The sequence below is a fragment of the Rhinolophus sinicus genome, linkage group LG06 (assembly GCF_036562045.2).
Source record: "Rhinolophus sinicus isolate RSC01 linkage group LG06, ASM3656204v1, whole genome shotgun sequence".
Classification (NCBI taxonomy): Eukaryota; Metazoa; Chordata; class Mammalia; order Chiroptera; family Rhinolophidae; genus Rhinolophus; species Rhinolophus sinicus.
In genome coordinates this window covers 121,871,803-121,897,124 of record NC_133756.1, presented here as the reverse complement: position 1 = coordinate 121,897,124, position 25,322 = coordinate 121,871,803, and the positions used below count along the sequence as shown (strand labels likewise).

The 25,322-nt window shown below is 36.1% G+C and overlaps 2 protein-coding genes across 2 annotated transcripts; one reads left to right on the top strand and one right to left on the bottom strand.

Annotated features, from left to right (window-relative positions):
- Positions 1-10,515: 10,515 nt before the first annotated feature.
- LOC109436914 (olfactory receptor 52K1) lies at positions 10,516-11,475 on the top strand. Its single transcript, XM_019715793.2, has one exon. It carries the CDS (start codon positions 10,516-10,518, stop codon positions 11,473-11,475), a length of 960 nt encoding a protein of 319 aa, XP_019571352.2.
- Positions 11,476-19,798: 8,323 nt separating this feature from the next.
- Positions 19,799-20,728, bottom strand: LOC109436913 (olfactory receptor 52A1). Its single transcript, XM_019715792.2, has one exon. The coding sequence runs from the start codon at positions 20,726-20,728 to the stop codon at positions 19,799-19,801; it is 930 nt and encodes a 309-aa protein (XP_019571351.2).
- Between the last annotated feature and the right edge of the window lie 4,594 nt (positions 20,729-25,322).

Here is a 25,322-nt window from a genome sequence, read left to right as displayed (position 1 = left end):
GTTTACGTATTTATATATGTTATTTTAAATTTATTGGGGTGATATTGGTTAGTAAAATTACATAGGTTTCAAGTGTACAATTCTATAGTGTATCATCTACATTGCATTGAGTGTTCACCACCCAGAGTCAGCTCTCCTTCCATCATCATATATTTTACCCACTTCTACCAACCCCCCTCACCCTCTGGTAACCACTAAACTGTTTCCTGTGTCTATGAGTGTTTGCTTGTTTGTCCTGTTCATTTGTTGCTTTCTGTTTTATATACTACATATGAGTGAAATCATATTTTCTGTCTGACTTATTTCACTTACTGTGATATTCTCAAGATTCATCCATGTTGTCACAAATGACAGTATTTCATCTATACTCATGGCTGAGTAATATTCCATTGTATATATGTACCACATCTTTTTTATCCAATCATTTCTTTTGTTATTTATTTCTTTTTTTTTAATTTATTGGGGTGACAATTGTTAGTAAAATTACATAGATTTCAGGTGTACAATTCTGTATTACATCATCTATAAATCCCACTGTGTTTTCACCACCCAGAGTCAGTTCTCCTTCCATCACCATATATTTGATCCCCCTTACTCTCATTTCCCACTCCCCACCCCCCTTACCCTCTGGTAACCACTATATCCAATCATTTATCAAAGGACACTTTCATTGTTTCTATGTGTTGGCCACTGTGAGTTAAAATGCCTGTATTACCAAAGTAATATATACATTTAATGCAATTCCCATCAAAATCCCAATGACATGTTTTAAAGAAGCAGAACAAAAATTCATCAGATTTGTATAAAATCACAGAAGACACCAAATAGCCAAAGCAATCCTGAGAAAAAAAGAACAAGGCTGGAGGTATCACACTCCGTGACTTCAATTTATCCTACAAAGTGACAATAATCAAAACAGCAGGATATTGGCAGAAAAAACAACAACAACAATAGAGAACAATGGAATAGTATTGAGAACCCAGAAATAAACCCACATGTCAACAAAGGAGCCGAAAACATACAGAGGAGAAAAAAAGAATCCTCTTCAACAAATGGTGCTAGAAAAATTGGAAAGCCACATTGGAAAAAATGAAACGGTACTATCTGTCACCATATACCAAAATAAATTCAAAATTGATTGAAGACCTAAGTATAAGACCTGAAACAATAAATTACATAGAAGAAAGCATACGTACTAAATTTATGAACTTTGAGTTAAGAGTTTATGAATTTGACCTCAAAGACAAGAGAAATAAAAGCAAAAATAAATGAATGGGACTTTATTAAACTAAAAAGCTCTTGCACAGCAAAAGAAACCATCACCAAAACAAAGAGGTAGCCAACAAAATGGGAGAAGATATTTGCAAACAACACCTCTGATAAGGGGTTAATATACAAAATATATAAATAACTCATACAACTCAACAACAAAAAACAAACAATCCAATTAAAAAATGGGCAGAGGACCTGAACAGACAATTCTCCCAAGAAGACATACAAACAGCCAACAAATATATGAGAAAAGTGTTCAACTTCACTAGCTATTAGGGAAATGCAAATCAAAACCACAATGAGATATCACCTCACATTTGTTAAAATGGCTGTTATCGAGAAGACTAGTAGTAACAAGTTTTAGAGAGGTTGTGGAGAAAAAGGAACCTGTATACACTACTGGTGGAAATGTAATTTGGTACAGCAACTATGGAAAACAGTATGGAGGCTCCTCAAAAAATTAAGAATAGAATTGCTATATGACCCAGCAATCCCTCTTCTGGGTATCTACCCAAAATATCTGAAAACATTTAACTATAAAGATATTTGTAACCCACTGTTCATTGCAGCATTATTCACAATGGCCAAAACATGGAAACAAGCAAAGTGTTTTTCAATAGATGATTGGATAAAGACAATGTCTCTCTCTCTCTCTCACACACACACACACACACACACACACACACACACACACACACACACACAAAATGGCATACTATTTAACCATAAGGAAAGATCAAATATGGCCATTTGTGACAACGTGGGTAGATCTTGAGATTATCATGCTAAGTGAAATAAGTGAGACACAAGAAGTCAAGAATCATATGATTTCACTGATATATGGGACATAAACTGAAAGCAAAAAACATACAAGACAAACAAGCAAAAACTCACAGACACAGACAACAGTTTAGTGGTTACCAGAGGGTAATGGGGAAGCAGAAGAGGATAAAGGGGCTAAATATATAGCGATGGAAAGAGAATTGACTTTGAGTGGTGAACACACAATGCAATATACAGATGATGCATTATAGAATTGTACACTTGAAAGCTGTGTAATTTAATTAACCAATGTCACCCCAATAAATGTAATAAAAAATAAGGAAGGGTTTAATAATCTTTTTGTAAGATAATGAAGGAAAATGACAGTGACATTAGGTGTAGAAACAAATTTCTTCCATGCTAAAGAGAAGATAATCCCTAGGGAAATGGAAATGTTGAGACTATTGCCAATCTGTTAGAGGTTGCCTGGAGCTGAATTGCCAAGTCTGGACTTTCTTCCTGTATTTTTTTTTTTTTCAATTTGGAGTACCATGAATTATGCAATTGAATTATAATATACTCCCTGAAAAGTATCAGGGTTGTTTATATGTTAGGTTTGGAAATATGAACAAAGGAGTTAGCACTTACAGGCTATCCACCAATGGATCTAAAATTGGAGGTTCAAAATAATAACATCCAACAAATTAAATTTTCAAAAACCCTGCATTAAATTCTAGTCAAGAGAAAGAAGATGTGCTACTTATTCATATATTCATATAACAAAAAGTTATTTATGGAATGTATATACTGTGCCAGATTATGTTAGATTCTGAGGAGGGGTAAGAGAAAAAGAAATCCATGGACTCCCTGGTCAAATTGGCAGAGCAGGTAAATGCTGTGCTTTCCTCCTCTCATGACCATATCAAAATTACAACAAAACTACAGAATAAACATCATTGAGAATCACGTAAAGTCTAGCTGAACCAAAGCCCTATAGCTAAAGACATACAGAAGAAGCCACATTGAGACTAGTGGGAGGGGTTAAGACATGGAAGGTGCTGGTCCCATATCTGCAAGTGACCATTAAAAATTGGAAGGCATATCCCTGCTGTGGTGGTCCCCAAGGAGGAGCGAGGGGTCCCAGTTTCACATCAGGCTCCCCAGTCCATAGTTCTAGTGCTGGAGAGAGAAGTCTCCATAACTTCTGGCTATGAAAACCAGCAGAGATTGTGGCTGAGTGAGATGAGGGTGGCTGGAGTCCCAGGCATTCCTCTAAAGGGCCCACACATGGACTGACTCACTCAGTGCTCCAGTGATGGGGCAGCAGCTCAAAAGGCATCAGGGACATATGGGGAGGAACTGAGTTGTCTGTCTTCATGGCAAGACCTGGAGAGGCAGCATTCTCCTGGATGCATGAGCTGGTGGAAACCACTGTGTGTGTTTTTTGTAGAATCCTCCTCCCTTCTAGCATGCAGATGCAGAAGGGACACCATATATGAGTCTCCATCAGAGACTGGCTAACACCACTTGTTCACTCTGCCCTGGTGATTCCTGGACTCCCAACCCACCCGAATTGCAAGCACACCCAAGCCACTTAAAGTGGCTTTTCCATACAAATGGTCTTCCTTGGCTCATGCTGTAGACGTTCCTAAAATCTCTCAGTTTCATAAAACCCAAACAAATAGTATCTGGCTTTGAGATGTCCCATACCTCTTGCTGAGCAGCTCTAAGCCCAGCACTAGCCACAGCTGGCCTCTTGAGACACCTCCAAGCCCAGCATGGGTGGCAGTTATTTGCAAATTGCTTTGTGGCTCATGCTAGGTGGCCCCAGGCAGGTCACAGCCTGAAGCTGGACTTGGCTTTTGATGGAGTCCCTCCCAAAAGGACCTGGACTGGCATGCCCAGTGGCCAGCTTCAGACCCACCTGGAACAACACACAGCCACCTCTGGGAATGACATATTCAAAGGGCACACTGGGCAGGCTCCAGAGCCCTGCTAACATCACTCCTACTCCATAGTCAGCCCTTGCATGACAGCTCCTCCTATAGTCTTGGCCAGTCCTCATAACCAAACCTCTCGAGGATCGATCCCTCTCATTGATGTGCAAACAGCAATCAAGGCTGAACTACAATAGGAGGCCACACATCACTGGGACAAACCTGGACTACTTGGCTCAGGTGACCAGGAAGATTGCACCACTGAGCCCCACAGCACACCTACCACAAGGCCATTCTACTAAAACCAGGAGAGCATCCCTACCTAATACATAGAAACAAACACAGGTAGGCAGCCAAAATGGAGAGACAAAGAAACATGTCCCAAATGAAAGAAGAGAACAAAGCTCCAGAAAAAGAACTGAACAAAATAAAGACACTCTACCAGATGCAGAGTTCCAAACACTGCATCTGGTTATAAGGATACTCAGCAAAGAGATTGGAAACATTAAAGTGGAGATAGAAAACATAAAAAAGAACCAGTCAGAAATAAAGAATATGATTACTAAAATGAAGAATATATTTAGAGGGGATCAACAGTAGATTCGATAAAGTAGAGGATCGAATCAGTGATTTAGAAGATAAGGTAGCAGAAAACACACAAACAGAACAGCAAAAAGAGAAAAGAATCCAAAATAATGAGGATAGTTTGAGGGACCCTGGGACAACATCAAGCATACTAACATTTACATCATAGGTGTACCAGAAGGAGAAGAGAGAAAACAATGTATTGAAAACCTATTTGAAGAAATAATGACAAAATACATTTCTAACTTGGAGAAGGAAATAAGTATACAAGCTTAGGAAGCACAGAGCCAAATAAGATGAATCCAAAAAGGCCCACACCAAGACACATCATAACTAAAATGCCAAAGGTTAAAGACAAAGAAAGAATCTTAAAAGTAAGAATCTTAAAAGAGAAAAGCAGTTAGTTACCTACAAGGAAGCTCCTATAAAACTGTCAGCTGATTTCTCAACAGAAACTCTGTATGCTAGAAGGGACTGGCATGAGATATTCAAAGTGATAAAAAGCAAGGACCTACAACCAAGAGTACCCACAAGGCTATCATTTAAAATTGAAGGACAGATTAAACCTTCTTAGATAAGGAAAAAGCTAAAGGAGTTCATCACCATTAAACTAGTATTACAAGGAATCTGAGAGACTTCTTTAACACAAAATAGTAATAATAATATGAATAATAAAATGGCAATAACTATATATCTATCAACAATTACTTTAAATATAAATGGATTAAATGATCCAATCAAAAGATAGGGGTGTTGAATGGATAAGAAAGGAAGACCCTTATATGTGCTGCCTCCAAGAGAGTCACTTCAGATTGAAAGACACACACAGACTAAAGGTAAAGGGATAGAAAAACTTATTTCATGAAAATGGAAACAAACGAACAAACAAAACTGGGCTAGTAATATTTATACCAAATAAAATAGGCTTTAAAACAAAAGCTATAACAAGAGACTAGATGGACCCAATAATCCTACTTCTGGGTATTTATCCAAAGAATCCCAAAATGCTACTTCAAGGGGACATGTGCATCCATATGTTCACTGCAGCATTATTTATAATGTCCAAGACATGGAGGCAACCTGGGTGTCCACTGATGGATAAATGGATAAAGAGGAGGTAATACATATATACAATGGAATATTACTTGGCCATGGAAGGGAATGGGTTCTTGCCATGTGCAGTGGTGTGGATGGGCCTGGATGGTATTGTGCTGAGTGGAGTATGACAGACAGTGAAAGACAGATGCAATGTGATTTTGCTTATATGTGGAATCTAAAGAACAAAATAAAGAAACAAACAAAACAGAAACAAACTCATAAATACAGAGAACATTTTGATTGTTGTCAGATGGGAGGGATTGCGGGGGGTTAAAAGGAAAAGGGACTAAGAAGTACAAATTGGTAGTTACAAAATATTCCTAGGGATATAAAGTAAAGCATAGGGAATATAATCAATAGTATAGTAACAACCATGTATAGTGCCAGGTGGGTCCTAGACTAGTCAGGGGGGATCACTTCTTAAATTGTATAAATGTCTAACCACTATGCTGTACACCTGAAATTAATATAAAATAATATTGAACGTCAACTTTAATTTAAAAATTAAAAAAGGAGAGAAAAAGGTGAAGGGAAATAAGTTCAAATTTCCAGGTATAAAACAAATACATCATGGGGACATAATGTACAGCATAAGGAATACAGTCAACAATATTGTGATACAGTGGTACAGTGTCAGATAGTTGCTAGACTTATCACGATGATCACTTTTTTAGGCATATAAATGTTGAATAACTATGGTGTATACCTGAAACTAATACAATATTGTATGTTAGTTATATTTTAAGAAAAAAAAATTAAAACATGCACAAAAAAGAATTTATGTTTCAGGGAGTTTACATTCTGGGGGAGGTGACATAATCAAATGACGCTCAAATGCATAATTACACTGGATGTTAAGTGCTATCAAATAGAAATACAGATTCCTATAAGGGCACATAACATGGGGTTGTGATCTAGTCTAGAGGGGATTACGGGAAGCTTCTTTAAAAATGGTATTTCTTTGAGTGCTGAATGGGAGTTAACTAGCTGAGAAAAGAAAAAGGGATCATGAAATGGGGTAGTGATGTTACAAGGAGAGAACAGGATGTGTGAACATGTGTGGATCTTAAGATAGGAAAGGTGATCAAACATTTCAAGAACTGAAGGAAGTCCATTTTGTGAGCTAGAGTACGGAGAGTGAAGTGAAAATTAGATGAGTAAGGCTGGGGTAGTAGCATGCAGGGGTGGGTAGGGCATGCCAATTTTCAGCTTTATCCTAAAAACAAGAGGAAGACAATGTAGGTTTTGTGTACAGGAGTGACATGGTTAGACTTGTGTTTTAAAAAAATCATTGTGGCTGCAATGAGGGAAATGAGATGGGGCAAACTACAGGATGAATGAATGAAGAAGACCTTTCAGGAGGTTATAAAGTTTTCAAGGATGATATGATAATAATTTTATGCAGGTTGGTAGCAATCATGATGGAAATAATTAAATCAATTTGAGAACCCTGAACATACTTTAGGATGTGACATAGGGCTTAATGACAACTTCCACAAGCTTGATGCGTACCTTTGCGTTATTATTCTACTAGAGTCTAGAGTGGATGATCGATGAAGAACCTGTGTGTGTGTGTGTGTGTGTGTGTGTGTGTGTGCGCGCGCACACGCGCATTTTTCCATATAACAATATTTGAAGACCTGGAATTTGCCAGTCTCCAGTGAAATAATAGTGAACAAATAGAACTCCAATCACTATCTTCAGGATGTTTACATTTGACCACTTTCTTCAATGAAGTTCTTAAAAGTTTCTTAAATTTCTCCCTTCCTTTTACATGCATTTACTCTCAAGTTGAGTTTCTGATTTCTGCAAAAAGTCTTTCTGAATTTCAGTCACCCCTAAAGCAATATTTTTTTTCTAGAGCTCCTGCTTTAAGTTCAACTATGTTTCTTTTTATGTGTCTTATTTACAAAACAATAGTCATAACTTAGTCAGTTAGGATTTTACTGAGTAGATGCATTTTTTTCCAGGTTTTTGTGGTTCCTGACTGTGTTTGTGAAATCAAGGCTCATATTTCAGTTTAAGTTTTGCTGATGGAGGACTCAAGGAAGTTAAAATAATATAAGCTATTGGTTTTGAAGCATGCTATAGCAATTTATATAAAATCATATCTGCAAGCAGCTTTGCCTTCTGTTACTCCAGGCATTCTTTCATTTCCATCTTAAATTATTCCTAATCCTTACTCATCTCTCTAGAGTTCCTAAACCATACCATTCCACCTCGCTCGACACACCAACAACTTTGCAGAGCTCTTAAACATCTACTCTTAGCCACAGGTGCTATCCTCAGTGACTGACACTAGGCTTTGTACTCCAGAATACTCAAGCTAAGCAAAGCACTTTGCCTAACAGAGAGGCCACTAAGGACCCAGGAGGGCCAGGACAGAACAGCATAAATCCGCCTCCAGCTCAAGCACTCCACCTTATTCTGGACATCAACAGATCTTCCCCACACCTCAAGAAGACAATTGCTTGGCTGGTCCCAGCCCCACTGTGACTGGATTCACACCCAGCTACAGGTACTACTCTAGGAAAAGGGAGAAAAATAGGGGGCAAAAAGAGTAGAAAATGCTGGGATACAAAGTCATGTAAGAAAAAGAGATTCTCAAATCTTTTTATTCACATACCAGTTACCAATCCTTCTAAGTCCACAGTTGGGATTTACAATTTTTAAAATGCCCAGTGAGTTTCTTTAGAAAATAAGTACCTCTCTAATTTTTATACCTAAATTGAAGTTGTCTGTACTTGTAATTCATGTTGATTACTTGTAATTCATGTTCATATAGTTGATACTGGCAATTATTCCTGATAGTTCAGATGTTGCTGAAAGCTCTAATAATATTCTAATGTCACCACCACATGGAAAATTTTTATCTGCAATATTACTGGCAGATGATCATTTCATTTCTACCTGATAATGAGCTCCTGGTTTCACAGGGCTATCTTTTTTGTTTGAATTTGTATGGGATTCTTCCTCCATTGAACTTTTAATTTTTTTTAAATCATCCTTTGTTTAACCAGGTATCTATCTCTGGTGACACTAAATTTTTTTTCACTATAGAACGTAATGAATCTAAAAATATTTGAGGATAAAATTACTAGGACCATCAAATATTCCTCCTCATAGTGTCAATTCAAAAAATTCATTATTCTATTCATAGTTATTTTCTAAAAATACAAAAAACAAAAAGAATAGTATTTTTTGCATAGCTCACCTACACCTTGTACTTCATAGAAAAAGAATACATTTGCATTTTTAGAGCACCAAAAATTTCAAAGATCTGTGCTAGGAACATTGCACATTTTATACAATGTTGGGATTTAATAATGGATTTAATCCTCATTGCAATTTTGTAAGGTAAGCCTCATCCTACTTTTGAGATGAGGAAATGAGGTTCAAAGCCTTAAACAACTTGGTCAAGTCACACAAAATAAGTGACAATGCTGAGGTTGTATCCTAGACATGTGTTATCTCAAAGACCTTGCTATTTTCACTATTCCAAGTTACCTTCCAGACCTGCCTATCATTCAGCTATGGTATGCCTTTTGCCAAATGTAATTGATATATGAAATACTTAGATCTTGATAACTCAATTTTATGATGTATTCTGCTACAGTATTTTAGCAGACATATCACTGTATTTTAGGCTCTTAATTCTTTACAGTAAATTAATTAGCAAAAAATACCAAAAAAAATCTAAGTTCATCAACAACTAAAACAAAAAGGACCCTATATTAATATTACTGTACTTTTATTTTAAAAGCAATTTTGTATTACATTTTTCATCCTTTTATTTTAAGCTTTTATTGAAACTTCTCTTTTTCTGTGATTATCTTTTAACTATCATAAATTTGGAATGTTTCTAAGAAAATCCGGAGCATAGAGTGAAATTTAATTTCAATCATGCTAATTACAGAAGAATCTTATTTCTATAACTTATTTTTATATTTATTATAAAATAAGTTTGGTTTCTACTTTTAATGTATTGATTAAGTATGCTGTTTAATCTATAGCTTTCATCAAATAGTTTATAAATTTGTAAATGTGTATTTCTATTCATAATAGTTACATAGTTTAAAATATTTAACAAATACAAGTCTTATTCCTATAGAAATATGTATTACAATTAAACTCTAAACTATGCTTTCCATACAAAAACATATAAATACACATATATACACACAGAAGACTATTAATTTACCTTTACTTTTACCCATTTCATATCCATACTTTATAGAATAATAGGGAAAAATACTAAATTATTATTTATTGAAGCATTTTTTGACTCTACTTTTGTCATCCAAAATATATGTATTTAAGAATACAATCATGCTTTTCTGTTACAAGATCAGCAGATTTCCTAGGTTCTTCGTCAAACTCAACAAACACTCCAGAGAAGAATCCCAAAACACCAAGATGAATCTCAAGAATTGAGGACCCTGGGATGATGAAATTCAACTTCTTCGTCTTTAGTGAAAACCATGCTTTCTTGCTTGTGCACACTCCCACTTCCTGCCTGTAATATTAAAAATGCTATGTTTCTTGCCGGGCCCTGCTGGACTGTACACATTGAATATTAAATGGGATCAGAACCACAGGAGATTCTAAACTATGGAGCTGATATGCCTTTATTGAGAATTTACTCCTAAGACTACTTCTCCTTGCAAAGAAAGTAGCATAGGATTATCTCCCTCCTCACCCCAAGTAGCTGAAGAATTCATTTGATCATTAGTTGATACAATATAATTATGATTATCACCATAAACTGCTATAATACAAGACATTTTAAATGCAAATGCTGCAGTAATTTCAAAGTGTCCCTTGTTTCTTTCTCCCCAGGAATCAGACCTTGGAGCAGCTCATGAGTGGGATATCCTCTTGCAACAACTCCATTCCTCAGCCCTTGATATTTGTCCTGGCTGGAATTCCTGGCCTGGAATCTTCCCATGGCTGGTTCTCTGTGCCTTTTTTTTTGGTCTTTGTCATGGCAGTCATTGGCAATGCCACCATCTTATGTATCATCTGGGTGGAGAAGGGTCTTCATGAACCCATGTTTCTCCTCCTGGCCATGCTATCAGTTGTTGACCTGTCCTTGGTCAGTGTCATTGTGCCACGCATGCTGGGTATCTTCTGGATGCATGCCAAAGAAATCAGCTTCAATGTTTGCCTCACACAGATGTTTTTTATCCCTTCCTTTTATGTCATGGAGTCTGGGATCCTCTCAGCCATGGCTTTTGACAGATTGGTGGCTATCTGGCACTCTCTGAGATATACAACCATTCTTTCTCACAACATGCTTGTGAAGATGTCACTGGCTATCCTGGCAAGGGCAGCAACATTGCTGACCCCAGCACCCATCCTGGCAAAAAGACTGGAAAGCTTCCAAACTCACATCATTGCTTACTCCTACTGTGCCTACATGGCTGTGGTTCAGATAGCCTGTGGAGACATCTCTGACCACATTGTCTATGGCCTCATGGTTATTGTAGCATCTGTGGGATTTGATCTGTTTTTCATTGTTCTGTCATATGGGCTGATCCTTCATGCTGTCTTTCGGATTTCTTCTTGGGAGGCACGGAGCAAAGCTCTTAGCACATGTGGCTCTCATCTTAGTGTCATTGCTCTCTTTTATTCTCCTGTTGTCTTTTCTGTCCTAGCCCAGATTTTAGGCTACCATATGGCTCCCCATCTACAAATTATCATAGACAATCTCTACTTCCTGGTGCCTCCCATGCTCAACCCTTTGATATATGGGGCCCGGACCAAGCCAATGCGAGAGTGGGTGCTGCGGATCCTGCACTGTCGTGGAGACCAAGGTTAATACCTGAGGTGGACAGGAGACCTGGTATATAGAGCTGAAAATCATGTAAGATTGGAGGTAGAGGTAATTCCTGCCAGCTTTGGGGCTGCATGGGAAAAGGAATAACCAAGGCAAGAGGAGGACTCAGTCAGTGTGGGAATGTAACTGGGACATATTCTTTCCATCAGAGTGTAGTTGTTATGAAACCCTCACGACCTGAACCCTCCCGAAATGCTTATGCAAGTAAAAACATAGGAGAACATTTTGTTGTTAATGTTATTGTTTATCTAATTGCATTACATAACATAAATTGGAAGCACATTTTTTCAAATGAGGTAAAAATGAATTTAGGCATATATTCTGAAGACATACGGGCAAAAATAATTAACCTAATTTTTTGTGATTTAATGATTTTTCTTTCATATTTATGTTTCAGATGGTTCAACACAAAATTATACATCATGGAAAGTAATCTTAATGGTGGAATATATATATATTTATGTATCCATGACCATATCAATGAGTAAAGAGCTCCTTTTCTGTCTGAAGGGCTTTAATAAAGAACAGTCTTCTTTAGAGAGTAACTGTTAGTGTCAGAATATGGAATCAATATACCGTAGAATGGATTTGATAGGAAAGCATTTTACAATGAAAAAAAAAGAAACTAAAGAAACTATTTTTTCTCTAGCTTCATTTTTCCCTTCTACCTGCCTAACCCCATGTTTTCACAATTCAAGACACCAGATCTGTGTCATAAACCATGAATTATGTCTGTGTTCCAAAAAATATATTGTTACAGCCTTGTGAACCACTCTTTATGTACACCCTAAAACTTAAAGCTTTCCAAACTAAACTCTTAATCTCTTTGCCAAGTAGACTATCCCTCTATACTCCCCATTTTTGTTTATTTTACTTGAGCTACATTAAATGTAAAACCTTGAAGTTATTTAGTTTTATTTTCTTTCCTTCATCAACCAGTGACCAAGATATCTCTGCAGATTTCCACTATCTTTTTTCTATCTTATACTTTCATCATTTTCAGTCTGTACTGCAAAATTCTTTTAACTAAGAATTTCATGTATCAAATTTATCTCATATTCAAAGATGTTATTAACACTGCAGCTAGAGTTTTATTTCCAAACTATCTGATTTTGTCTACTTAAAATCTTCAGCAACCTGTTTCTCAAGATAAAGTCTTAACTCCATAGCATGGCATTCAACTTACTGCATGTCTTGACTCCAGTCTGCAGTATAAGATTCTTTATTTTCACTAAATAGCAGTATAGGCATCAATCCAGCTAAACTGGACTGCTTTATTTATAAACTACACATTTTTTGCTACTTTGGCTCATTCTTCATGCTATATGGGAGGCATTTTCCCTTGATATTTCTTAGTCACAATCCTTCTCACCTCAAGAGACTCTTTCTTTGATTTGTTTTCCTTAATATCTGTCCTCAAATATCAACCTATCATTTTTTGTACTGCCAGAGACTTTAGGTTTCTTTGACATTCATGTATCTATGATCTGTCCTGTACTTCAGATATTGGTCTGCCTGCCTTGCCATTCTTCTTACATTGACTTTTCTTTAAGGTCTAGGGCCAGGCCCAGAAATTGATTTTTACACTGCAGGTTAGCAGTGCAAACCCCTAGTCTCAATTTTTTTAAATGTTATTAAACATGAACTTATAAACCAAGGGACCTATACATGTAAACAATACCCATCTTCCCATCCCTAATATTCATAATTTAGATATCTCTAGGTTTACCCAGAACAAGCATCACACATGTGATATTTAGTTCACATAAACATATATAAATATGCCTGCTTTCACATACATACCTGCAATCATCTTATTGGTCTATAAACATCTCTCACTATCTTTCTCTCTAACATCCTATTACACTCAAATCTATACATATTCATATACCTCACCCAAGATATGAATACATTCATGAGAACATATATATGCACGTATAACTGATGTACATTATCAATTGCATCAATAATTATGTAAAACCACTATTAATCTCCTCACAGTTTGGCTGTACCAGTTTTCGGAGACATAAATTTGCTCAAATAATTAATAACTCCTCTCAGAATGCTACTACTATATGTTTTTTTATCAACTTTTGGGACTCACCTTATACATATTTCCCTGGCCTCCACATTTTCTTTTTCTTCACTCTATGTTGCATTCATTTTCATCGGTCTCCAGTGTCTCTTTATCCTTTCTCAAATATAACACGTATTATACAATATGATAATTGCCTCTTTATATGATTTTTTCACATTAAAAACAATTTTTGGTCTATACTTGTTTTCATAGTTTCTAGAATTTCAATGGTATATAACACAAATTTAATAAACTTGTTAAATAGGTCAAGTCCCATTTCACATAACTTCTCTGATGAAACAATAAGAACATAAAAGAGTGCATGAACTTACACATTCAGCTTATACACTAAAAATGAAAGAAAGGAAGGAAAGATGAAAGGAAGGAAAGAAGAGGTAGAGAAAGGATAGACAGAAAGAGGGAAAGAGGAAGGAAGAGTGAGAAAGAGGTAGGGAGGGAGGAAAAAAGCCTTTTTTTTTTGGCCTGGCTGACATTCTTCTCCATCGAGGAAATTACGTATGACATATTCTTTTACCTTCAATGGACCAACGTGTTCCCTCAAGTATAATTCCCCTTCCTAATTATGATTACCTTTTGCTACGTTACAAACAACCCCCAATTTTGGAGTTTTGTGTTGACTGGGCTCAATTTAACATTCTCATTTCATGTTCTCGTATGGTTGCACGGCAAAAAGGGGCTGGGTTGGATTCTCTGAAGGTTCATAAAGATGGACGCCATCCAATATGTGTTCTTCACTGACAAGCCTGTTGCTTCAGTATTCCTACCCATGGAGTCTCCATAAAATTAGCCTGGGTTTCTTACCTGGTGTTTAAGGGTTTCAAACGGTAAAAAGCAGATGTTGCTAGGCCAGATATAGTCTGTATCTAAGATTTACATCGCATCACTTCTGTAGTATTCCATTGTTCAAAGAAGTCAAAGGATTTTACCAAATTCAAGGGATTGGGAAGTAGACTCATTTCCTGATGATTACGTTGCAGAAAAACATGGAGTTTAGAAGATACTGTTATAACCACTTTGACAAATCTAGTCTGGCATAGTTCTTCTCATATGCAACACACACTTAAACCTCCTCCAAATTTCCAAGTCTAATCCTGTTATGATATTCACCCAGAATTTCAGCATCTAAGTCATACAGACTTAGCTGAAGCTTCATGGGTGTAGTTCTTGGAGTATAAGTTCCTCTTTCCTTGATAAGGAAAATTAGCTGAAAAGATAAGTCATCTGCCTCTCACACTGCTAACATATAATGTTAACACAGCAATAGGATAACTGCAAAAAACACTTTCATTCCAAGAAGAGAAAAAGATGGAACATGCAGTTATTGGTTCTGAAATCAAAGGCACGTGTTGCCAGCTTTTGAACTGGGGTCCTATCCTGCTCCATGAAGATAATGCTCTTTTACTCAGTGGTTTTGGCTTTACCCTGTGGGATCTAGGCTCTATACTCTGAGTCATCATTCATTTTCTAAAGTAGCACAAGTTTTCACTTAATCTTTTTAAGCTTATAGGTTGGGGATTCCAATGATTCCTTTTTCTTTTTTCTTTTTTTTAAATACTTTCCTTCTTTTAATTCCCCAAATGTTTCACTTTTATAAAATAATGTTTTTCTAATTTTAAATTTTTATTAAATTTTTTGGGGTAGACACAGACAACAGTTTAGTGGTTACCAGAGGGTAAGGGGGGTGGGGGGTGGGAGAAGAGGGTAAGGGGGATCAAATATATGATGATGGAAGGAGAACTGACTCTGGGTGGTGAACACACAATGGGATTTATAGACGATGTAATACAGAATTGTACACCTGAAATCTATGTAATTTTACTAACAATTGTTACCCCAATAAATTTAAAAAAATAAATTTAAAAAAATAAAAAGCAGTGAATGCAGGAAAGCTCTGTCCACCCACCCCTTTTCTGCCTAAAGTCAGGATATAAATTCTCCTTTTACAGGAGACAGTCTTAAAAAAAAAAAATTGTTGGGGTGACATGCCTTAGTAAAATTTTATAAGTTTCAAGTGTACATTTGTGTAATACATCATCTATATGTTGCATTGTGTGTTTACCACACAGTGTCAGTTCTCCTTCCATCACCATATATTTGACCCCCCCCCTTCTCTCTTCTACCACCCTCCCAACCCCTTATCCTCTAAGCTGGTGTCTTTGTCTATGAGTTTTTGTTTCTTTGTTTTATTTGTTTTTTGCTTTCAGTTTTACATCCCACAATGGAGTGAAGTCATATAGTTCTCAACTTTTTCTGTCTGACTTATTTTGCTTAGCATGATAGTCTCAAGATCCATCCATGTTGCTACAAATGGCAGTTTTATAAATGGCAGTTTTTCTGGTTAGAATGGCTACCATGTTTCCCCAAAAATAATACCTAGATGGACAATCAGTTCTAATGCGTCTTTTGGAGCAAAAATTAATATAAGAGCTGGTCCTATTTTACTATAATATAAGACTGGGTCTTATAATGTAATATAATATGATATAATATAATATAACATAATATAAATACAGGGTCTATAATATAATATAATATAATATAATATAATATAATATAATATAATATAATATAATATAATAATATAATATAATTAATATAATACAATTAATATGATATAATATAATACCGGGTCTTATATTAATTTTTGCTCCAAAAGATGCATTAGAGTTGATTGTCTGGATAGGTCTTATTTTCAGGGAAATACAATGTTATCAACAAGACAAGTAATAACAAGGGTTGGAGGGGGTGTGGAGAAAAAGGAGCCCACATACACTGCTGGTGGGAATGTAAACTGGTACAGCCACTATTGAAAATAGTACGGTGGTTCCTCAAAAAAGTAAGAATGGTATTATCATATGACTCAGCAATTCCTCTTCTGGGTAGTGACCCAAAATATCTGAAAACATTTATCCGTAAAGATATACGTACCTCTCTGTTCATTGCAGCATTATTCATGGTGCCCAAGACATGATAAACACCAAAGTGTCTTCTCATGCAGGGTGGCATGCAGGGTCTCTGGTCCCACTCCGCACATAAGAAAGCAGGACGTGGTGAGGCCAAAGAGGAACACCGACGGAGCGATAGATAGGGGAGTCATACTACTATATTCTCGCTGGCAGCGTCCGACTCTCTGCAATCCGCAATCCACAATCCGCCCTTGCTAGCCCCCATTTTCTGCTAGCGTAGCCACGGAAGTTATATTAGTGGCCAATGGCTCACTGGTTACAGCTGACGGCCAACCAGCCACAGCTGATGGCCATCCAATCACAGCTGATGGCCATTTACTACCTGAGCCAGCATCTTTCCACGTGAGGCCGAGAGCCTGGAAACTGCACTCCTGGCTCTGTCCCCACATGTCCTTTAATAGATGATTGGATAAAGATGATGTGGTACATATATACAATGGATTTTTTTTCCATTTTATATATGTACTCAACCAATGATTTTTTTTCATTTTGAGCTATCTCAGTCCTTTTCAGTCTAACCTGGTAGTTCTGACTGCCAGGTTAAGGAATCTTAAAAATGCACACTTTCCCCCCTCCCCCCCCAGAGGCCAGCTCTTACATTAAGAGTAATATGTCTAGAGAAAAAGTGAATGAGAATGTTTTATGCTCGAACTCAGAAATGCCTGAAGCCTTTATAGTTTCTCTGAGTCCTACTTGAAAGTTAAACATTTCCTTAACTCATCTTTTTCTATACATATTTTATTATATGTGGCACTTTCAACATTCTTTTTTTTTTTAATTTTATTTTATTAAATTTATTGGGGTGACAATTGTTAGTAAAATTAAATAGATTTCAGGTGTACAATTCTGTATTACATCATCTATAAATCCCATTGTGTGTTCATCACCCAGAGTCAGTTCTCCTTCCATCACCATATATTCGATCCCCCTTACCCTCATCTCTCACCCCCCACCCCCCACCCCCCTTTAGAAATTTCATTCATTAAATTTATCAGTTCATTATATTATATATATACACATATATGTGTATATATATTCATATGTATATATATATATATATATATATATACACGTAATTTTCTATGTTAAAAAAAAAGGTAACAGTTTTGTCAATTGTTCCATCATCACAAAGCACAGATCCCTTTATTCTCTGGTACATAATAAAAATTTTGTCATTCTACTTAAAGCCTTCATTAACAGTCTTATTGGTACCCTTTAAGCTTCTGTCCATCTACTCTCAAAGTCAATGTTGCATGTTTTAGGTTTTTGTTAGATCAGAGTCGAACTCTTGACACCATTTTTTTTTTCTTACACTTAACTATTGTTGTGTAATACAACACCCTAACAATATTTTAGGATTTTTTTTTTTCTCAAGGTTCTGTTGATTGCTTGGGCTCAGCTTGTGTAGTTCTCACTTGAAGTCTGTCAAGCAGTAGCAGATAGTGATTGGAACAGGAATCCAGGGCTTGGCCCAAGGCATCTTCTTCACTCATATGTTGGACACGTCAGTCTACCTCCACAGTGACTCCTGTTCCATCAGAATAGAACCCAGGCGGTTTTCACATGGTAGCATGAAAAAAGGAAAAACTATGATATCAGTTAAGGACCCTACCAAGAATTGACACAGATTGACTTCTGTTATATTCACAGACGTTTCAGGGTCTCAAACTTATGGAAAAGTATATTGAAGAGTCTGTTTTTGATTGAGGAGTGAGTGGCAAAATCACATAACAGAAGAGTATGTGATATGGAAGATACAGTTATAGCCATGCTTAGAAAATGCAATTAGCCACATCCAACTTTTTTTCATTTCCATCATAAGTGATTTTTCAGTTTCTACCTCCTCTGTAAGCTTCTGTATTATGTTCCCAAGCATCTCTATAATTGTTCACCAATGATTATTTTCCAGTGCTCCCCACATCAGCTCTCATACATATAGTACACTCTCAATTTTTTGGATTAGGTGTTTTTGTGTTTGTTTTGTTTTTCTAGAAATTCCAAGGTAGGCAAAACACTTTCACTTACACATATAGAGATTTATAGGGATTCATGAGAGCCAGGACACTTCTCTTCCTTTCCAAGATAATTCACCTTATTCTGTGTGACAGTAGTTTCCTCCCATAAGTCAAAGGTTATCTTATCTTCTGGACCCTGCTCCACTGTGAAAAAACTCTCAATCCACTCCAGGTACATTCCAGAAAAAAAAGATGGATTGGACAAAGATAATGGAGTTATAAATCATACAGAGGGAAGAAGTACTTAAGTATTTTCACTAATTAAATACCCTAACAACCATTCATCAGTTCACATTTCCACCTACTGAAAATAATCACAGCTATAGTTGACATCTGCCTGGCAATAATAACATTCTTTGGAATGTAACATCATTTCACTCTATGTGCTATAAATGGGTATTGCCTTTATTTACATTTAATGCAAATAAATTTATTACTGAAAATTGTTCCTGATAACTCTGACTCACACCAGCCAGTTGTACTCAGAGCTGCTATGACATTCTCCTAATCTCATCTGCCACCTGCAGAATCCACCTTTATAGCAGATTATTCACTCAATTCTTGGAAATCTCCATTGATAGAGAGCTTCTTGTTCACACAAATATATTTTTATTTTAGAAGTAGTGTGTTTCCATATAATTCTTCACCACAGTGAGCTATAATTTACTTTTTTATCATCCACGCCTGAAATATATAAAATTTGGTAGCCACAAAAATATTTTGTCTAGCATAGTCTCTTTATAATTAAAGATATAGTTACTAGAGCCTTCAAAATCTATCTTCATAATGGTAAGAATTCTAAGTTGTTTAGTAATCTTCATCACTTTCAGTTCAGGACACAAACACATACATGTTCAGTTTGTAGATGATTCACAAAGTTTTCCACCAGAAAGAACATTGGTACATTTTTTTTTAGCAGCAATTAGGTACAAAACTGAATTATGCCATTAATTATCATATCAGGATTATAAAGAAAAGGAAAGAAAGAAAGGGAAAGATGGAGGGATGAGATACATATACAATTTTCTCCCAAGTTTATCTCCTATTCTGAGTGCTCTTGTTTTGAAAATATAAATTATTTAGGGGAGATCATTATAATGTAAAAAACAAAAAAACACAAAAAAAACCTCACCAAGATAGACATAGTAAAAGGAGTTTCCACCTTAAACAGGTCAATATACTTTTTTCTATCATATTATTTTTAGATCACTGCTGGGTGTCAGGCTTCAGAATACAAATCTGATCAACCGCCTACGGATCTCTTTGGTCTTCATACCATACACAATGGGGTTAAGGGCAGGGGGCACAAGAAGATAGATGGTAGACAATAGGATATGGGCATAGGATGATACATGTCCAAAACGGTGGCTGAAGAAGGAAAAAAAGGCAAGGATATAAAATTCCAGGAAGATAACAATATGGCAAGTACAGGTGTTGAATGCTTTGAGTCGTGCCTTCTTCTGGGGAAGATGAAAAACAGCCCAAAAAATCAGAATGTAGGAGATGAAGACAAAGATCATGTCAAAACCTAGAATTGCAAAAGCCACAAAAAGCCCATATGATTTGTTAATACGGACATCTTCTGCAGCCAGCTTGACCACAGCCATGTGCTCACAGTAGCAATGAAGAATAACCACAGATTGGAAAAGGTGCACCCGTGTAAGTAAAATGGGTAAGATCCCAACAAGCACTGTTGACCGAATTGCCATCATCAGTACCATCTGAACTAAAAAAAGAGGTGTGAGGATGGCTGTGTGCCTCAAAGGATCACAGATGGCAACATAGCGATCAAAGGCCATCGCCAACAGGATTCCAGATTCCATACCCTGCAAGGCATGGATGAAGAAGAGCTGGGTAAGGCAAGCACCAAAAGCCATGGAGCAAGAGCCAAACCAGAAGACGGCCAACATCATTGGAGCAATGGCTACACAGAGACCTAGATCAGTGACTGCCAGCACTGCCAGGAAGATGTACATGGGTTGGTGAAGACTGCGTTCTGTAGGGATGATGATTAACAAGAAGATATTCCCCAGGAGAGCCACCAGGCATACACCAAGGAAGGGAAATCCAATCCAAAACTGCACATGCTCTAGTCCAGGGATGCCAGTCAGAGTCACTGTCTTAGGGTTCAGATATGACATGTTGGTAGATCCCATCGGGTTGGTAAATCCTTTCCTCACCACTGATTCTAATACCTATTCAGAGAAAAAGAAATTATGGATGGGAAGGAAGAATGATATTTTCCTCACCATTTCTTCCAGAGCATGAAAAATATGGATGAAAATGTGGCCATGTGACTTTGAATCTTTGCTAATCAATTTAAGTTGGTATCACAATAGAATTCTTGGATATTTTTACCCAGTCAATGTGAGTGTTTATAGACAAGGAAGGTAAATCCAGTGTTTGTCACCTAGAAATTGTAGAAATGGAAATTATGATTCTAACAGCATTGACCTTGCTAGTTTTTGAAGTGTTCTCAGATGGTGGCACAGATGACATTAAATTTTTTGTCTGTATCCACCTCTGAACTCCAGACACATTTCAGATTAGGTGACATTTCTCTGTGACACTTGAAATCATAGACTAGATCTTCAATCCCATATCCCTGTCCATTTTGTTTAAAGCTCATAATCTCCAAATAGTGGCAACTTTTCCCAGTGTTCCAATTTTCTCTGGTTTAGGTAGTAAAATAACTCCCCACAAATCTTAGGGATTGACTCTCAGATGGGGGAGTGAGGAGGTTTGTACTTTCAGCAAATGTTGGTTGAGTTGCCTATATGCAGGCTCATTATCCAGGTTCTTGGAAGTGATGTGGGGGACTCATTCTTTTATCAGTAGTGGAGGAGCATATCTGAGTGACTGAGATAATTCTGGCCTATTAGCTTTCAAAGTGAGTGTTTGAAGATAAAAGGGATCAAATATATGGTGATGGAAGGAGAACTGATGCTGGGTAGTGAACACATAATGTGAGATATAGATGATGTAATACAGAATTGTACACCTGAAACCTATGTAACTTTATTAACAATTGTCACTACAATAAACATTAATTTTAAAAATTAAAAATAATAAAATAAAATACTATATAAAAAAACAAAGTGGATACTTAAGAGGATGAGGTACGTGATTTTACTTTGTGTGATGAACACACAATGCAATATATAGATGATTGTACACTTGAAACCTATATAATTGTATTAACCAATGTCACCCAATAAATTTAATTTAAATAAATAAGTAAAGAAGAGGATGGGGTAGAAAGTGATGTAAGTACTTACAGGTCTTACAGCAGACAGAAAGTTGAGAAAATAGATAGGAAGTCAGTTGAATCAAAAGGCACCATAAATTAAGATACAATTGTAACATACACAAACTGGTTTATTGAATAAACACTGTAGCTTAAATATTTTGATAATATTAAAGTGTTTCAGATACAAAAGGGTAGGGTTGGCTGTGGGTCACTCTACTGTTTATAATGGAGTTCAATCTAACCTACACGTCTTTTTTCATTTTATTGTTATCAGTTGGCAGTGAAAATAAATTGATTTTTTTTTATTATATTGTCCCACTTCATACCCATTCCAAACTTGATATCTTAATAATTTGCTCACTCTCTTTCTTGAGATATCTAACCACTAAAGCTTACTTTATATACTCTCATTTGTCTTTTTTATTAACTATTCTACAAGCTAAACATCATTCAAAAATTTTATCTTCCTTATGATTTTGTCATAGCCAAACACATTGAATAGGGAATACCATTATAAGTAGGACTTTATATATTTTATTTAAAGGGAAACTAGAGAGATTACTGCTGTAAAATTATAGGGAAAGAAAGACTGTTTCACAGTCAATAGGAATATATATGTGTGAATACCTTGAAAGTTCCCAATGTAATAAAATATAAAATACTTTAATAGCTGATGAAGAGAAGGAGATCTTGTTGTATGAGCTTCTGTAGCTACATTCATCAGTAAACTAAGTCCAAAGCAAAAAAGAGATACAGATTAAAACAATTAGAAATTTTGTGAAAAGAAATTCCCTTTGATGCCCATATGAGATGAAGCTAGGAGGGGGAAGTGGTAGATTTCCTAGAAGTGAATGGTGATAAATTGTGAATATACCTTGTTAATGTGACATGAGCAGACAAAGGCAGAGCCTAAAGGAACTTGTAAAAGACAATATATGTTACATAATTATGTATAAGTTGCCTGACATGTAAGGATAAAAGTAAAATTTAGCTCCAATCCCACAATTATAGGTGATAACGAATTCATCAAGTTACTTTTCTTCTATATAACATAGTATGTGTATTATATGTAAGTATATAAACTTATATATAATATGTAAAATATATGTATATATCTGTATATATAATAAATAAATATATATTATTTTATATAAATATATATCAACACAAATGCATATAAATATAACATAAATATATAAAATATATTATTTATCATCCTATATATTATGTATATACATATATGTATGCAATTTTCAATATATTATGATGTTTTAATATCGTAAAAAGCCTTTTTGGCTGAAGACAGACTGCCCCTCCCTGTCTGGGCAAGCCAATTCTTAGAGATAGCAAAGGGTCCAGTTAAGAGCATAACTTTGATATGCAAACTAACCAATCCACATATCCTTTATGGCCCATGCACCCAAGGAGGCAGTATCCCTCTGCCTTAATCATCCTAGGGCTCCCACTCTCCCACCTCCTCCTCTTGTCTTCTGCCTCCTGATGACACGGGTGTGTTTTCTACTTAGCCCTGCAAGGCCTACTGTGCCTTTCGTCTCTAGGATCTGTTGGTATAATAACCTTTGTTTCCTGAACCTCTCCTTTGTTTCCTCTTGTGGCTGCATCTGACTGATGATTTCATAAAATACAAACAACCAAAAATTGATATTTACAATCATGGGATAGGAATTTAGAAATATAACACATCATCTAATGCTGGATCTACATGGAATGTTGTCCAAATTCCTTAAGTTTACTTAACTACAAATAGAAGTAATAAAATTACTTAACTCATTGAATTATTGGGAAGGCCACATACTTTTATATATAAAAAACAGCACCAAGTATGGAAGAAAGTAAGTACTCAATGTTTGGTAGCTAATCTTAGTCAGAAACTGCAGAGAACTTCTGTGAAGACAGAGACACATTACTGCCATTCTGAAGAAGTGTAAAACAAAAATACAGAAATGAGGAAATTTTCTGAAGAAAGGATTACAAATCTATGAGACCTAAAGCTGAAGCTGAACAATAATGAATGTCAACTACAATTTTATATATATATATATATATATATATATATATATATATATACACACACACACACACATATAGTTACAAGAAGTAGAGTACAGTGTTGGGAATAGAGACAGTGGAAATGTAATGGCTGTATGTGATGTCAGAGGGGTAGTAGATGGGGGGGGTTATCACTGTGTGAGGGATATAAATGACAAATGTCTATTACATTGTTTTGTGCACCTGAAACTAATAAAAAAATAAAATAAAATAAAAATCTATGGGACAATGAATTTTCTGGAGTGGAATAACTTTTCTCAATTTTATCTAACAGATTGGACATTCTTGTAAGCAGATGAAATAAGCATTGTCACAATAGAAAAATGACTTCCCAATGACATGGAGACTTTGGTGGAGTCAACGTATTTCACTTATTTACATTGATTTGGCCACTTCACCTGAGAATTAATTATATCCTCCTTTAAAGTCTTAATAGGTAGATGGAAAACATATGAATAGGAAAAACAATTTTTAAAAGAGTTTAGATCAAAAATAGCTCCTAAAAGAGCAAAGGCATGCATTTATGCAATTTAAATGATTTCTATGATAATCAGATCAGAAAAGATTCATTCCTGGTCTCTGAGTGAAAGAGAAAGAGAAAGGAATACAAAGATATCTTAAATGGAGACAGGGTAAAGTGTTAGAAACAAGAGACAAAAATACAAGATTTTAATGCCCCAGCTAAATACAGCTAAAGAGAACACTGTATTTCAGAGGACAGGACATGAATTGTCATTACAGAGGTAATAACAACAGACACCAAAACTATTAAAGTCAAGAGGATGCTTCTATCTTTGATTTTCTTTCTACATCTTTCAAGCACTCCTGCTCAAACTGTAACGTATGCACACGTGCGCGCGCGCGCGCGCACACACGCGCGCACACACACACACACACACACACACACACACACACACACACACCTTTCCAAACCACAACAGGATCTCCTCTTATTTTTAGTAAACATTAGAAGAGGAGGCTGAAATCCTTATTTTCATCTTGCCCTACCACTAATGGGATATGTCAGTTCTCAGTTTTCTCCACATGTAATTAAGAAGATAGTAGTAGATTATCTTTGCATCTCTTCCACCTCTAAATGAGGTGAATCTAGTCCATCTGTCATATTATTGACAAACCTGAATAAGAGGAAAAAAGGTGACATGCCAAAGTAAAGTTTGTTACTGAGAGATACAGGATCAATGTTGTGCGATTCATTATCCTTTCCACTTCTGTTAAAATATGCTACAATTATGGAAAAATTGAGCAATTCATGGTCCCAATTCATGGAGAAGAAACTCACCCAGAAAAACAAGAGAGCTAGTTAGAATGTAAAATCAGTGAATGGAAGAACTCTTCTCTGCCAGGCTTTGGATTTGGAAAAGTATTAGCTACTAAGTGTCTTTCATCACCTATTTTTAGCTGTTGCGTCC

What these genes read in the sequence shown, in the direction of transcription:
- LOC109436914 (XM_019715793.2), top strand. Translation starts at nt 10,516, where the DNA reads ATGAGTGGGATATCCTCTTGCAACAACTCCATTCCTCAGCCCTTGATA.
- LOC109436913 (XM_019715792.2), bottom strand. Translation starts at nt 20,728, where the DNA reads ATGGGATCTACCAACATGTCATATCTGAACCCTAAGACAGTGACTCTG.